The sequence below is a fragment of the Bubalus kerabau genome, chromosome 1, assembly GCF_029407905.1.
Source record: "Bubalus kerabau isolate K-KA32 ecotype Philippines breed swamp buffalo chromosome 1, PCC_UOA_SB_1v2, whole genome shotgun sequence".
NCBI lineage: Eukaryota > Metazoa > Chordata > Mammalia > Artiodactyla > Bovidae > Bubalus > Bubalus kerabau.
This window is the reverse complement of record NC_073624.1, coordinates 271,581,439-271,598,281: the sequence shown is the minus strand read 5'-3', so window position 1 is coordinate 271,598,281 and position 16,843 is coordinate 271,581,439. Positions and strand designations below refer to the sequence as shown.

Here is a 16,843-nt window from a genome sequence, read left to right as displayed (position 1 = left end):
TCCAACACCACAGTTCAAAAGCATCAATTCTTCAGTGCTCAGCCTTCTTCACAGTCCAACTCTAACATCCATACATGACCACAGGAAAAACCATAGCCTTGACTAGACGAACCTTTGTTGGCAAAGTAATGTCTCTGCTTTTGAATATGCTATCTAGGTTGGTCATAACTTTCCTTCCAAGGAGTAAGCGTCTTTTAATTTCATGGCTGCAGTCACCATCTGTAGTGATTTTGGAGCCCAGAAAAATAAAGTCTGACACTGTTTCCACTGTTTCCCCATCTATTTCCCATGAAGTGGTTTAAGTAACTGTAAAAGGTCACACAGCCACATCATAACTCAAAGCTCTGTCTGTCACCCTCCTTTATATCTCTAGTTACGAGACTGACTTACACACAGAGACTTCATGGTATTATATGAAGATCAGCTTTGATGATTACTATCGTACCTGAACAAAGTTGCAATTTGAGTATGTAATTCTGACATCAATTTTAGATAAAATAAGTTCTTCTGACTTGTTTGCAAAACGACGATGATTTTATATTTTATGGTCTTTTCAGATCTAGTAAAAGAAGAGCTCCAAAAGCAAACTTTGAGTTTAAAATCCTGTTTTATGATTTTTTAAAAATTATATATAATTCAAGGTTGAGTAAAGAATGTCTCACTGGAGGGCTCGGGGATAGTGAAATTCATTCTAAAACTTAATGTGTGAGAGGACTAAATGAAGAGGAAAAACAAGAGGCCAAGAGAAATGAGTCCTATAATGGATAACATAAAAGAGTAACAAAGAATGTTTGGATAAACTCTGCACTTCTTCATGGTCAAATTTATGTTTCTCATTTTAAATGGAAACAGTTATCACACTTACTCTACATATTAATAAATTTATCACACTTTCTCTACATATTAATAAAATGACCAAGATAAAGATAGTATTGCATATGTGGACTTTCCAAAAAGGGTCCTATAAAAATAGTGAGAATTTTTACGATTCTTATTAAGAAGAAGAAGGGTATTAAGGCTAGGAGGCAATGTAACCCTTGATCAATGGCTGTTGTAATTTCAGGCCTCATTGACCAGGTTTCTTATTCTTATAATTCTAGGGGCTTCTCCTAAAGGCTCCTCTAGATTAGACCAATTAATTGTGAAAAGATTCTCATAGCTCCCTGGTGGTTTTTTAGTATTCATAGCAAAAATGATAAGAATTAACATTTGAAAATAAAACTACTCTGGATTCTTGGATCTTTGCTGTAGAACCTTTTCACCTCTAATCCATGGGGAAACCATTTAGATGGCATGAATATTTCCAGACTATGCCAAGCTCTAAAAAGTGCTAGCCTGTTATCTTGAATTATACAAATAAAGCACAAATGACTGTTAAAGTACTCCTCTGGTTCTATCTGTTAAACGCTAGTTAAAATCCACGGTTATTTAGGGAAAATCAGAACTGATAAATCATTTCTACCTTTGTCTGAAAAAAAAATTTTTTAACAAAATTGTCATGCCCTAAAGTTAAGTCTGTATGGTCTTCAATTTCAATTTTAATGTATTATGTATTAAAGAGAATCACAGGAAAATTAATCCAAAGTTAGAAAGCTTCTTTAAGAAACACTTATAAAATCAATGACATATATGGTATGTCCTTACTTTTCAAAACTGCATCCAGCATGAATCAGGAATTCAATTTCATCAACTGCTTTATAAACCCACAGCACATATTTCCCAATTTAGACAAATCCTATGTGAATTTTAGTGCAATGGGTATACATCAATGGGAATTCCTCAGGTGGCTCAGATGGTAATGCAGGGTATACATTAACATAGTAATTAGAAGGATGCCTGCATGCCTGCTCATTGTGTCTGACTGTTTGTGACCCTATGGACTGTAGCCACAGGGCTCCTCTGTCTATGGGATTCTCCAGGCAAGATTACTGGAATGGTTGCCATGCCCTCCTCCGGGGGATCTTCCTGACCCAGGGATTGAACCGGAGTCTCTTACCTATCCTGCACTGGCAGGTGGGTTCTTTACCACTAGCGCCACCTGGGAAGCCCAATAGGAAGGATAAGTCTCAGAAGGTAAAGAATGTGCCTGCAATAGGGAGACCTGGATTCAACCCTTGGATGGGAAGACCCCCTGGAGAAGGAAATGGCAACCCACTCCAGTACTCTTGCCTAGAGAATTCCGTGGACAGAGGACCAGTATTCTTGCCTGGAGAATCCAATGGACAGAGGACCCTGGCAGGCTATGGTCCATGGGGTTGCAAAGAGTTGGACACGACTGAGCAACTAACACTTTTATTTTAATGCAAAAGCTAAATAGAAGCGATATTTAAAAGGAACCAGTCTGAAAAACAGCACCATAATATCCAGGCATCACCATCTCTCCCCACTCTGACACTACCCCTCTCCATCATCAGATCCGAGAGGCAGTCTACAAGAGCAGAAGTGTGTTCACACCAAATTCTCAGTGCCTAAGAATGCCCTTGATACATAGTGAGTGGTTAACAAATATCATATTAGTAAATGAATAAAGATAATAGTTACCACTTTGTAAGTACTTCTATGTGCCAGGCACTGAACCAACCATATTACTTACACCCCCTCCCTTACTCTTCCTGCTGGCCAAGCAGGCAGGATTAGTAGCCCCATTTTATAGATGAGGAAACAGACCAATGTTTATTACATCTAGCAAGTAGTAGAATTGAGATTTGAACCCAAGATGCTCTGATTTCAAAGTTACAGCTCTATATTAAATGTTACTGTGCTGTGTTTTATTTTCTTGGACTCCAAAATCACTGCAGATGGTGACTGCAGCCATGAAATTAAAAGATGCTTGCTCCTTGGAAGAAAAGCTATAACAAACCTAGACAGCATATTAAAAGCAGAGACATTACTCTCTGCCAACAAAGGTCTGTCTAGTCAAAGCTATGGTTTTTTCCAGGAGTCATGTATGGATGTGAGAGTTGGACCATAAAGAAGGCTGAGCACCAAAGAATTGATGCTTTTGAACTGTGGTGTTGGAGAAGACACTTGAGAGTCCCTTGGACTGCAAGGAGATCGAACCAGTCTATCCTGAAGAAAATCAATCCTGAGTATCCATTGGAGGGACTGATGTTGAGGCTGAAGCTCCAATACTTTGGCTACCTGATGGAGAGCCGAAGTAGCTGACTCATTGGAAAAGACCCTGATCTTGGGAAAGACTGAGGGCAGGAGGAGAAGGGGATGACAGAGGATGAGATGGTTGGAAGACATCACTGACTCAATGGACATGAATTTGAGCAAGCTCCAGGAGATAGGGAAAGACAAGGAAGCCTGGCGTGCTGCAGGCCATGGAGGGTCACAAAGAGTCAGACACAACTAAGCGGCTGAACAACAACATAACACTGCTATCCTAGTGACTATAAACAATCATCTTGTGAAAACATAATAATGTTTAAAACCACGTAATGTTAGTTTCTGTTGAAACTATCAAGATGGTTACAACCATGCCATTCCATTTTATTAAAACTGATACTAGTCCACTAAGAAGTGACCAGTTGCTAAGGAACTCCTATCAACACCTCTAATACAGGCACCTAAAAGGTAGCCGAGGAATATGATCATTGGTGACTAGAACTTAGAGCAAGATGCCAACTATATTTTAATGAAGATTCTTTATACTATTCGGATATGCAATATAACATGAATCTATTACAATCTTAAAGTAGAAAAGGAAAATGGATAAAATTAATTTTAGCTTAGCACTAACTTATGTCTGGAGAAGGCAATGGCAACCCACTCCAGTACTCCTGCCTGGAAGATCCCATGGACGGAGGAGCCTGGTGGGCTGCAGTCCATGAGGTCGCGAAGAGTTGGACACGACAGAGCGACTTCACTTTCACTTTTCACTTTCATGCACTGGAGAAGGAAATGGCAACCCACTCCAGTGTTCTTGCCTGGAGAATTCCAGGGACGGGGGAGCCTGGTGGGCTGCCGTCTATGGGGTCGCACAGAGTCGGACACGACTGAAGTGACTTAGCAGCAGGAGCAGCAGCAATTTATGTCTAACTTTGCTGCTACAATCAAAGACACATTTTATAGTGCTTAGAACAAGGATGGCAAAGATTTTGAAGATTGTTATTTTTATTTATACTGACAATATATTATGTAAGTTAAACTTCAGAAGCTTCACTATGGCAGAAGAAACAAAGAGAGGCTGCAAGAGACACCTGGAGAATCTTGCTGTATAGCCTATAGATGACAGGTAGCTAGGATGTGGAGAGGGTGCCTAATGTCAGCATATGCAAATACCACCCTCAACCAAAAAATCATTATCATCATAAGGGAGGCAACGAAGCTGCATACTTATCTGGGAAGTAACATCCCCCTAAAAAAGAAACCAGTCATTTAAATGAGTAACCAAGCAGGGTGTCTCACATACAGGCTTCTCTATATGTATATTTGTGTTTTAGCTACTTTTCTTTCTCCCCTCATCAGCATCTGTAACCCTGTGGAGACAGTGGCATTAAAAAAAAACACAGCAGGTGGTTAATAAATAGAAGCAGTTGAAAGGAATTTAAGCTAAAGCTTCATAGGATGGTAAAGCACTGCCGCTTCAGCTTGAGAATGAGTCCAAGTTAGAACAGCTGGAAACAGCCTCATTTAACCAGCCGGAATTCTTCTTTCCAAAAAAGATTCAACAACCTGTAGAAACATCCTTAGATTTGTAAAGTGTAGCTGGTCATAAGCGTCATTAGAAAGAGTTTTCAAATTCAATGTTAATTCCTAAGACTGAAAACAATCATTTTAATTCAACATAGATGATCATGTCAAAGTACAAGGCACAATGCAGAAGAAGCCCATTTACTTTAATCGCCCAATATTGTGAACACACTTGGGATCTGCAGTCACAAACTGTCTTGAGCCCTAAGTCCTGTGCTCAGTTGAATTCAGTTCAGTTGCTCAGTCATGTCTGGCTCTTTGCGACCCCATGGATTACTGCAACACGCCAGCCCTGTGCTCAGCAGAACAGAAAGTGTATGACGATACAACCTCACATTACAAACAGAACATGCTCCAAAATTATTCTAAATGCCAAAATAATAATATGAAAAAAACATTATGATTTTCAAAGTATGAAACTCATGTAGCTAACCACTTATTATTTTTTTTTAAATGACTATTAGAGTAAAAATAGAATAAAGAAATGTATTCATTGAATCAGTTCAGTTCAGTTGCTCAGTCATGGGGTCCGACTCTTTGCGACCCCATGGACTGCAGCACGCCAGGCTTCCCTGTCCATCATGAACTCCCAGAGCTTACTCCAACTCATGTCCATTGAGTCGGTGACGCCATCCAACCATCTCATCCTCTGTCATCCCCTTCTCCTCACCTGTTCAATCTTTCCCAGCACCAGGGTCTTTTCAATTGAGTCAGCTCTTCGCATCAGGTGGCCAAAGTACTGGAGTTTCAGTTTCAGCATCAACCTGTCCAATGAATATTCCAGACTGACTTCCTTTACGATGGACAGGTTGGATCTCCTTTCTGTCCAAGGGACTCTCAAGAGTCTTCTCCAACACCACAGTTTGAAAGCATCAATTCTTCAGTGCTCAGCTTTCTTTACAGTCCAACTCACACATCCATACATGACTCCTGGAAAAACCATGGCTTTGACTAGATGGCAATCCAGATACATAGAATTTCCAAGATCTAAAATTTACCATATTTTCATGGAGAGTGGGAATACATCTTTTAATATCTAAACTCCCTAGTTTTCAGCACCTCATTTTCTGACCTCATTTTCATTTACTGACCTTGAAAAGCCCCAGACTCCTTGGAAGAAAAGTTATGACCAACCTAGATAGCACATTCAAAAGCAGAGACATTACTTTGACAAGAAAGATCTGTCTAGTCAAGGCTATGGTTTTTTCCAGTGGTCATGTATGGATGTGAAAGTTGGACTGTGAAGAAAGCTGAGCGCTGAAGAATTGAAGCTTTTGAACTGTGGTGTTGGAGAAGACTCTTGAGAGTCCCTTGGACTGCAAGGACATCCAACCAGTCCATTCTAAAGGAGATCAGCCCTGGGTGTTCTTTGGAAGGACTGATGCTAAAGCTGAAACTCCAGTACTTTGGCTACCTCAGGCGAAGAGTTGACTCACTGGAAAAGACTGATGCTGGGAGGGATTAGGGGCAGGAGGAGAAGGGGACGAGAGAGGATGAGATGGTTGGATGGCATCATGGACTTGATGGGCATGAGCTTGGGTGAACTCCAGGAGTTGGTGATGGACAGGGAGGGCTGGCATGCTGCAATTCATGGGGTCGCAAAGAGTCGGACACAACTGAGCGACTGAACTGAACTGAAAAGCTCCAGACAGTATCTGCTCAGTTATGGCTCCAAATCAGCCAAAAAATCTGGGGAACTTGGAATCGCTACACTTTGACTTAAGCCTGCAAGTACAAACTGCTACACTTTGACTTAAGCCAGCAAATCGAGCTCTTGCTCTGCCTGCTCCAATCCTGGTGCCATTACTCCTCCTTGGTCCCTAGATGCAGCTGTCTCCTCCTTTAAAAGTCTAGGAAGGAAGGGATGAGAGTTCCGTCTGACAGGTACTGCTGCCTTCCTGCCATGGGCCAGCAGAGCGGCTGCTTTTCCATCAGCTGGTTATGTGCATCCTCAAGAGGTATGTTAATTTACAATTGAGCACCAGGCCCACCCTAACTATAAAGGGACCACCCCACAGTATATTAAAAGGTTCACATCAATGTATGCAATTTAAATGCACATGCATATAATTAACTAGACACATTACCAGTGTGAGCTGCTAATTTGGAATGAGACACAAAAGACTGGAATATGTGCAGAAGAGAAAAAAAAATTCAAAATTAAAATGACTACGTAATGAAAACTGCTTCATGCTGTGTCTACTGTTTTCACGTAAACTTAATACAACTGTAAATATATTTTAATGAACAGTAGAAAGAGGCAATTACAGAGAGCAAAGGAGGGCAGCACCACAGTGAAACATCATCAGAATGGCTCTTCGCCTTCATATTAAAAGTGCTGCCTGAAGACAGGGGGTGAATTATGACTTCATAATTTCAGGGGGAAGATGTTTACTCTCTTACACACACACCTATTTGCCAACTTGCTGGCAGTGAAAATAAAACACTAGCGTGAAAACAGGGGGAAATCCTAGCTAACAAACAGAAAAGAGGAAATCCAAACTTGATGTTTTGGGTATCAACAAAAAAAACGAATCACAGGGAATCCACCATACAACAGTGTGAATCAGCCATAAATATACATTTGTCCCCTCCCTCTTTGAACCTCCCTTTCACCTCTCCCCCCACCCCACACCTCTAGGGTATCATAGAGCACCAGGCTGAACTCCCTGTGTTATCAGCAACTTCCTATTAGCTATCTATTTTACATATGGTAATGCACATATTTCAGTGTTCCTCTCTCAATTCATCCTAACCCTAAAGAAAAGTGAAAGTGTTAGTCACTTAGTCGTGTCTGACTCTTTGCAACCCCACAGACTGTGGCCCACCAAGCTTCTCTGTCCACGGAATTCTCCAGGCAAGAATACTAGAGTGGGTAACCATTCCTTTTTCCAGGGAATCTTAACCCAGGGATCAAACCCAGGTCTCCTGCATGGCAGGCAGATTCTTTACCATCTGAGCCACCAGGGAAGCCTGAATACAACAATGTAAAGCAATTATCTTCCAATTAAAAATAAACTTAAAATAAAGAGAAATGTAATGCATAAAACTTAAAGAAATATAATAGAAAAACTGGAGTTCTTTATTAAATTTAGAACCATGATGAAATTAAACAGTTTAACAGGGCTCAAGGTAAAAGAAGGTGGTCTAAGACACTGTGTAAAACACTAATTTTTGCTATAACCCCTCCAGTTGGACTCAATCCTAGCACTCCTTTTCACATTTTTTCTCTTTATGTAATTTTATATGTGACAGAATAAAGAAACAAATTTTTAAATTAATGAAATTAACCAATCTAAATGGAACAAAATATTTTTCCCAAGCAGTAAAAATAAATTATTTTTACAAGTTGAAAAAGTAGTGACCCTAAGAAATCAATGGAAAATTTTCTTGGAGCCAAACTGAGGTTTATAACCCAGGAAGCAGTCTCTGAGAACTGTCTGGGAATGGTAGGTGGGGAGGTCAGTACATATGTGCTTTTGGTGCAGGGAGTGTGTGCAACCAAGCACCTAACTCAGGACAAGGTTGCTGCTAGTCTTGAGGAACAGACATCTTAGTTAATGCTGTACATGCTTTTCTAAGTATGGGAGGATGCAAGAAACTGAGTCATAAAAATCTAGCCACCCGCCCCCTCAAAAAATGTCTATCTGAGGGCCAGTTGTGCCAGTTTTCCCAGAGCACAAGGGGCTACATCCTGACCTTCAGCCTGAATTCCTTTCAGGGTGTACTGCAGGGGAGTGACTGCAATGGCCAATGACTTGATTCCCGTAGAACTGGATGGTGGGCAATATTCTTTATTTTACAAGCCCTTCTTTTTCAGGCCCAGTTTGCACCAAGATTTGGAAGGCATTCTGTGACTGGTTTGTCCCATGATGCTCAGAATGCTCATTCCCAGACCAGGAAAACATTTTCTTGATAACAGGAAACATTTTCTTGAAAACATTTTCTCGATGTGCTATTACTGGGGCTCAGCCTGTAACCCACAGTAGAGCGCCTCTGGCCCATCTGTCTTCCTAGTCTGTTGCAGTCCAGGGACGGTTTTCTCTTGTCACTCTTCCCATATCTAGAGTTGACACTACTACAATCATTGATCTCACAGGTCTATATATTTGATGAATGGTTTCAAGTCGCCTAATCATCATTAATTTTATCTGAGGCTCAGGCACATATCTGGAAGGGTAATGAACAATTACCTTGTAAAACAGGCAGAACACAAATAATATTGCTAGTGACATAGATAAGGTTCGTAAGTATTTCAGGATTTCTGTTAGGTATAGCCCCAGCATCTCCCAGATTGTCTGACCATGAGTTCTATACCAATCTCTGTCTTTAAGGGAAATGATATATTGGCATTGGACATAAAGCTCATCAAAGATGTCTGCAGGTATACGGTGGGTTGTGGGTCATCGTGAGCCCTGATGGGACTGAGAAAGGAAAGTTATTTTCTAAAGTACATGACAGCTGCCAGGAGAAGAAAAACTGGTCTTTATCCCTGACCAGGTATTTTAATCCCAATTTCAACTGGGGAGGTCTGATTACTACACAGTCAGATGCACACCGCACACTAGAGTGGAGGGGGGAGACCAGAGGGCAGAGAAAATAATCGTTTACATTTTCCTTGTCTTGCCTTAAAAGGCAGATTTTTAATCTCATCATGGTATTAAATATCCTCTTCACTGTATCTTCTTTCAATAAAACAGTTTTGTATTCTCAAAATGATTTCCTCAGAGTGTGAATGAGTTCTTGATATTCTTACACATCAAAACCACTGCTGGAATCATCCCAGTGCACCAGCCCCAAGCATCCTGTATCCTGCATCGAACCTGGACTGGTGATTCGTTTCTTATAAGGTATTATACACGTTTCAATGCCATTCTCCCAAATCATCCCACTGGGATGACCCAGAGGGATGGTATGGGGAGGGAGATGGGAGGGGGGTTCAGGATTGGGAACACGTGTACACCCATGGCAGATTCATGTTGATGTATGGCAAAACCAATACAATATTGTAAAGTAATTAGCCTCCAATTAAAATAAAATTTAAAAAAACCACTGCTGGTATCATAACCAAAAATATATGTGAAAGCTTGGGAATCTTCATTTAAGTACTGTCTATATCTTGGAGCAACTGAAGAATAGATTTGCAACTGTAAAATGAGTGTGATAAATTCCATGACTCAGACAATGTAGAAAAACAATGCAAGGCTTTTGCCACTGATAGATTTTTGTTATTAGAATTATAATTCAGGTGGGAGGATAAGAAGCTAAGCAGTTGGAAAATATCTGCTGACTGTCTGAGCCTGAGGGGCATCAGGGGTAGGGTGTAGGAGATGTTTCTGTGAAGCAACTGAAAGGCCCAGCTGTGAGCTCTAATGCGCTAAATGGTAGTGTTAGTCGCTCAGCCATGTCCGATTCTTTTCGACCTCACGGACTGTAGCCCGCCAGACTCTTCTGACCATGGGATTCTCCAGGCAAAAATACTGGAGTGGGTTGCCATTCCCTTCTCCAGGGGATTTTCCCAACTCAGGGGTCAAACCGGGGGTGTCCTGCATTGCAGGCAGATTCTTTACCATCTGAGTAACCAGGGAAGCCCAAAAGATGCATGGATTTTGCCAAATATTGGGGGATAAAAAGTCTACCTCATTTTTAAATGGAGAATAAGGCCAGACTGTGAAAGCCAGAGTCACTAAACAGTTTTACTTAGTGTACATTTCCTAGCTTGCATATTGAACAGATCCTACATTTATGAAGTGAAAAAAAAAATCCTACTTTTAAATGCTAGATGCACACTTTGAGCTGGCTAAAAGCATCAATTATTGTCCATGGTATATGGTTAGAAAGTCAATTATAACTAACCTAGAGATTCACAGGGAATATGGGCTGCAAGACAGATTTTAAAAGTCCATTTGAAACCATGTGGGTATAATGTGGTTAAGAATTCTAATTACTCAGTGATGCAACTCAATGGCAAAACACAGTGGCCTGCCTGCTTGAGATGAGTCAACCGGTATGACCCATTCATGTCTCCAACTCCTGATAATGATGCCTTTCCAATCTGACTCAGTATTTGCATGCAATTTATATTCATAGAATTATGAAAGTTTAGAGCACAGAGGAGTTCTGTAAATGATCTAGTGTCAGTCCCTTGCTACAGTGAAAAAATCAAGGCCAGCCCACATGGAATAAATCATTTCCCAACGGAATCTAGATAGTTCATTACACATTTACTCTATATAATGCCTTTCAAGTAATAATTTTAGCAAAAAAAAACAAACAAAAAAATACTACAGCAATTACTTATCTCAAAATGGCTGTTTTCACTTTCACATACATTTTTATTTGAATTTTTTTCCCCAACCTGGAAGTCTTTTGGAAAATATATTTTATAAACTTAATTTCAAAATAGTACATTTAAGGATATTAATATTTTAAAAGAGTCAAAATAATATGTTTCTTTTGATATTCCCTAAACATGAAAATGGTGAACCAGGCTTCGTTCATTTTATATACTTTTTCTTAATAATTAAAGCCATGATAACATTTCAGTGCTATTTTATTTTTTCACTCATTCCCTTGAATTACGGTGAAGCTAAAGCAGATTTTAAAAACTTACATATCCTCTAGCTATTTTCACTAATTCTAATTCAAAGGTAAATATCACTCATTTCACAAGAAATATTTTTAAAACATAAAAACCACAATATGTGATTTGCTGAACAAGATTCAGGAAAAGCTGTCACAGAATAATCTTTTAATCCCCAGGATTTTATTTACAAAAATTTACTAAAGAGCAAAATCTGGAATGTTGATGTCACAGGGTATTAACTATGATTTGCTGACTCCATTTTTCCACACACCCAGTCCTGTGAGCTGGCTTTCTACGTGATACACTCCTTTCCTCAAATAACTTAAGCCTATTAACAAACGCTTTGATGGTACTTGGTCCAGGGAGATTTCCACTAATTGCCCTGTGCTTTTAACAGTTCCAAACACATATTACAATTGTTTATTATAAAAGTGGCTAGAAAGCAGCTGCTGCGTGCCTTGAACCAGCCTGATGACTATTAGGGTGCGCAGAGAAAGGTCTATCAGTCTCTGTGACTATGCAGGGACAGGAGCACAGAGCGGTCCCTTTCCAAACGCAAAGCAGGACGCACCAGTCACTCTGGTCTGCTAAATATGCAACAGTGATTCCGGCTAGAGGTGCAAAATATGAGGCTAAAAATGCATGGCTATTTTCAAAGATCACTGATCTTCATGAACTCCCAGAGGATAAAATGAAAGGGAAGATTTCACCACAATTATGCTGTAAGTTTCTGGGGGTGGAAAATATATCTGTTTATCTGAGAACATCCCCCAGCACCTGCTGCAGTGTTGGCATATAACAGACATTTAATAGATGCTTATTGATTGTTCATGACATGATATTAAGATTCACCGCAGTGATTAAAATAGATTCTAAAACTGCAACAGTTACTTGAATAAATGGGAGGCAGTGTGGTAAAACAGAAATAACTTTGGATTTGGAACCAGACAACCCAGGGTTCAGTCCTGGTGTGAATCCAGCCAGCCGTGTTACCTTGCGCAAGTCATTGACTCTTTGAGCTTCAGACTCCTCATCTCTGAAGCAGGGTAATACTTGCTTGAAGAGACACACAAAATTTTCATTTTCATTTTAAATGGTGTATACAGGCCAACTAGCACAGCATATGGGATAAGAGGACTCAACGAACAGATCCATGGTACTCTTTGGGTTGAATCATGAACTTAAAAAAATAAACATCAGGGTATCCATCATCTTGGTTTCAGTCTTTCTCTACAAGCTGTCTCCACCTTGACACATTATCTCTGACAATGAGCATATATTCATTAAGTCAGTGACAAAGACTGAGGGCTATGCCACAGCAGAATGAACAACTGTGAAAATCAAACCATGATAACCATGAGATGCAAAGGAACAACTCTTCTAAAAAAGAAATATTCTGCCTATTTATTAATCAGCTGTAAAATATTTGCAAAGATGCACTTTGTCCTAACAAAAAATACATTTTCTCCACCCCTTTGTACTATGAACCCATCCATCCCTTACCAGTAATTTCCAGTGGACGCTGGCATATTGCATCCAAACAGTAACATATGATGGACAGTATCCATGCTGGCACGGGGTTTGAAGTCAACTGTTAAGAGAAAATGATACATGATCCTGAATATAAGTTATACTTCTGTGTACAAGTGTCACAAGAGACCCCAGCATTCAATATTTTGAAAAGCTGTCTAATACAGATGTTTTGATGCTCTTATGATAGAATGCTCTGGTTATATACATTATTTACTCCTTAAGATGAACATGATTGAATAATTTAATCTAGTAGGATAGTAAACTATTAGTTAACAAAAGAGAAAACAAGAAAACAAAAGAGAAAACAAAAGAGAAAACAGATATACCCACACGCACTTACTAAAGCTCTCTTTTAAAGTGATGAGACATCATGTGGGTACAAAATGAAAGCTCCAGGCTGCATATTCACAGCATATTTCCTTGCAGATTTTGGTAAAGTTCTGAGTACCACTCAACACTGCACACACCGCACTGAAACAGTGAGCGGTCAAAGCATGAGGAAAAGGATTCATAACACAAATTTATGACCCTCTTAAAATAACAATAGTCACCGGATTGTGACATGGAGAAACAAGTTACTAGAAAAGAAAAGTGGCAAAGTATATCTTTCCAAAAATACAGAAGAATAAAAATGTCCAGAATGAACACCGTGCACTTGTTAAAGCATCGTGTACTGAAAATGACACAGTGCTATGTCTCATCTTGTCCCAAGAACAGCGGTTGAAGGCCATTAAAATAAACAAGTCAGCTCAGAGCTAACACAGAGGAATCAGGGATAAGTTATTTAGTATGATCAGTGCCCAGCATGAGCTCTTTCCTGGTTTGGGGTTGGCTTATCTCCTTTCATCCACATTCAAAATGCTGCCCTAGTGGGCAGTTTTCAAGTCATCTTTACAGATACAAATGCTGAACACTCTTGGGTGCGTGCAAAGCTGCATCTTCTAGCTCTTTTTCTCTATCTTATGAAATTAATAAAATACCACTGACTGCGGAACCGTGTATCTGAGACATGCATATTTATAAAATAAGAGTTGCTCTGCATCAACGAGAGCACAATGGCATGCACTGTGTGTTTGGTCAGGAAACGCAAGGTGCCCACCATGAGCCACCCTGACTCACGGCTTCCATGGGAAATACAGAGCCTTTCATTCACTGCCCTGGAAACAAGAATTTAAAGTCTAAAAATCACATCTTCTCACACCACTATCTAAAAAGACAACCGAGACAGGACAGCAAGGAGATGGACTTGAGGTAACCTGAGGCTGCGTTTCCTACTACCAAAGAATGCAGCAAGTCTAGGAGACTGAGTATACTGCGGAAGGAAAGAAGCAATTAGAAATTACAACAGTTCACACGAACCACAGAAAATCATACCACCACCAAGCCTAAATTAACAAGAGAAACGGAAGAGGGATTCCACCCCCGTAGGCTCACTCTCAAGCTGAGTGCAGGGTTTCCTTCCTCCCTTCCAGAATTCTCCCAGGGGATCGGTCCTCGAAGGAGGCAAATTTTAAAAACCTTGGGGAATAACTGGCCTTTGTCTTTTACTTACCTTATACTTATTTTGGTATATGATGCAATTTGTTATTTTATACTAATTTTTGTCAAATGATTTCTATCATTCTCTGCGTTACTATAACTCTTTAGTCTGACTAAACCTACCTCCCACTGTTTGTTTTTTTTCAATATCTATGCCTATGCCAGTCTATGATGGGTTGTCAAACAAGAGGCTGACTGCTCTGCTTTTTCAGAATCGATGTAGATGATGACATGGTTTCCAGTCCCCTTAGATTCTTTGGTTATGGGTGGATTATATGAACAGCTTTCCTTATGACTGAGTCATTCTGGAAATTCTGGTAATAAACCACCACGGCCACATGCGTTTTATCAAGGATTATACTGTTAAATGAAAATGTGAGTACGAGGTCTCAGCTAAAAATTCAGGTGGAATGATCCAGGAGAAGATTGGGATTACATGTCTCTTATTCAAGGAAGAGGTCAGAGAATTACATGTTTCGAAACCACTCAAAAACTGAGCCCTGAAGCCATGGGGATAGACAAAAGCACCAGAGGGGTTCAGGATAGTTTTAGGGAAAGGTCTGAGCTCTTAGGAGCTGTGCAGGAGCCCCTAACTGTGTTTTTTCTTATAGTAATGCAGTGTGTGTACTGTTGTGAAACAAAGCAAAAACCTTTTTGGAAGAAGAGTGGGCTCTCTTTAAATTTATAAAATGAAATATGAAGCAAAAGATTCAGGTAGGGACAGAGAGGAGACCTGCTGGGAGAAGAACAGATCATGCAGACAACAACACACGGTCTCTGCGGCTTTTCATTAGCAAGGAAAGCCAGGAGTTTTGTGTGGGGCCGCTGCTTATGAAGAGGATCTTCTCACTGTCCTTTGTAAAGGGCACACGTTATTCAAAGTACAACTTCTCGAGCCATTTTCTAATTTTTTTTCCCTTCTCTGACATACTATTTTCAGAACCACTCATTTGTTCCACACTGAACTCTTCCTAGATATGTGTTTAATTTCAGTTTCTATAATGAGAAACAAATCAATATCTTTAGGTGCTAGCAAAAGAAAATCCCTCAGAGTTTCCTCTCATAAAAACTGATTCTCACTGACTTATACATTTTCCAGAAACTCAGGATCTAATTTAAATGCTAAGTAAATTATTGGTACAGAGTGGACACAAACAACTAGCCATCTTCCTCATCTCCTGAAGAAAGAATATACTGTCAAACTATTCATATAATTAAAACTCAAAGCAAAACTCACTCCAAGTTGAAACACACATCCAGCAAAAGGAATGGCATATCCAAGTGTAAATGTAAATCAAACAGTAGATGCCATAAAACAGAGCAAAAATAAGGCAAGAGTTGGATGATTTCATTGAAGGGCCTGCTTCAAGTCCTGGGCAGAGGTCAACTGGGAAAAGATCAGGCTGACAGGTTCATTCACCGGGTTTGTCCCACTCCTACTTATTAGTCCTGACTTTGTAAGAGAAGACCCTCCACCCCGAGGGAATAAGGTCCATGAGCACAGGATACACAGACAACTATGCTAGAGATTTCAACACTGCACAAAATAGACTATGGAAAAACAATTAAAAATCACATCTTAAATTCCCCCTTCTTTCTTTTTCTCCGAACATACACGGAAAGAAATAAAGGATCCAAGGGAAAGAGAGGTAGCGGATAATAATGAAAACAACTGCACCTTTAAGTGTGCGATTCTGACGGGCAGAATAAACAAAGGTGGCCCTGAGACGGTGACCAAAAGGCAAAAGCACAGCCTTGTGCGAATGCAGGGGAAGATTACGCCCGATAAGATTGAAAGTGCCACTGACTCTTCTAACTCAATAATGAGATGACAGCTGCTTAAGTGGAAGTGGTTCTTCAGTCCCAGTAGGTGTGAGCAGTTCAGACCTCCTGATGGATAAGACCAGGGAAAATTTTACAGGCAAGGAAGTGTCAGTAAGGGCTAGAAAACAAATACGTTCAAAGGCCTGAGACTCCAGAAATAGTGACTCAAGGACATTAATTAAAGGAAATGTGATGATGCTGAAAGTGCACAGGCTGGAGGATTTCCGGGAGAATAGTGCCATCTGAAATGAAAAACTTGAAAGTACATGTGTGGGCATCCCGAGCAGAGAGAGAAGTAGGCCTATTTTCTGGAGTTCTAAGCGAAATTTGTTCTAATTGCATGAGCTTGTTCAGGATTTATGGCCTCTTTTAGCTCACATCAGACTACAATCAGGGCCATAACATTTTCTAAAAATGTGATCTAGGAGAGAATTTCATCTAGTATTTGGCTTTCTCTCCATTTTTCCTTTCCAAAGAGGATATCCAGGTCTGCATGTCAAATTCTGATGTATTTGCCAGACTCAGGATGTGGAAATATTTCAAAGAACCCACATAGCCAAGTGAAGCAATATGCAATTTAGAAGATAACAATGTACACATATAACCTACTCCCAAATGCCACTGGAAATGGGAGCAAAGGAACGCAGTAAAGAAATACTATCA

The 16,843-nt window shown here is 40.0% G+C and overlaps 1 protein-coding gene across 8 annotated transcripts in view; it reads right to left on the bottom strand.

Moving 5' to 3' along the window:
- The window catches only part of PAM (peptidylglycine alpha-amidating monooxygenase), a 314,671-nt gene that overhangs the window by 109,826 nt on the left and 188,002 nt on the right, over positions 1-16,843 (bottom strand). For all 8 annotated transcript variants that reach the window (XM_055565583.1, XM_055565617.1, XM_055565573.1 and 5 more), the window contains exon 6: positions 12,788-12,875. In XM_055565583.1, the coding sequence (XP_055421558.1) occupies positions 12,788-12,875 (88 nt within the window). The remainder of the gene's footprint in view (positions 1-12,787; positions 12,876-16,843) is intronic.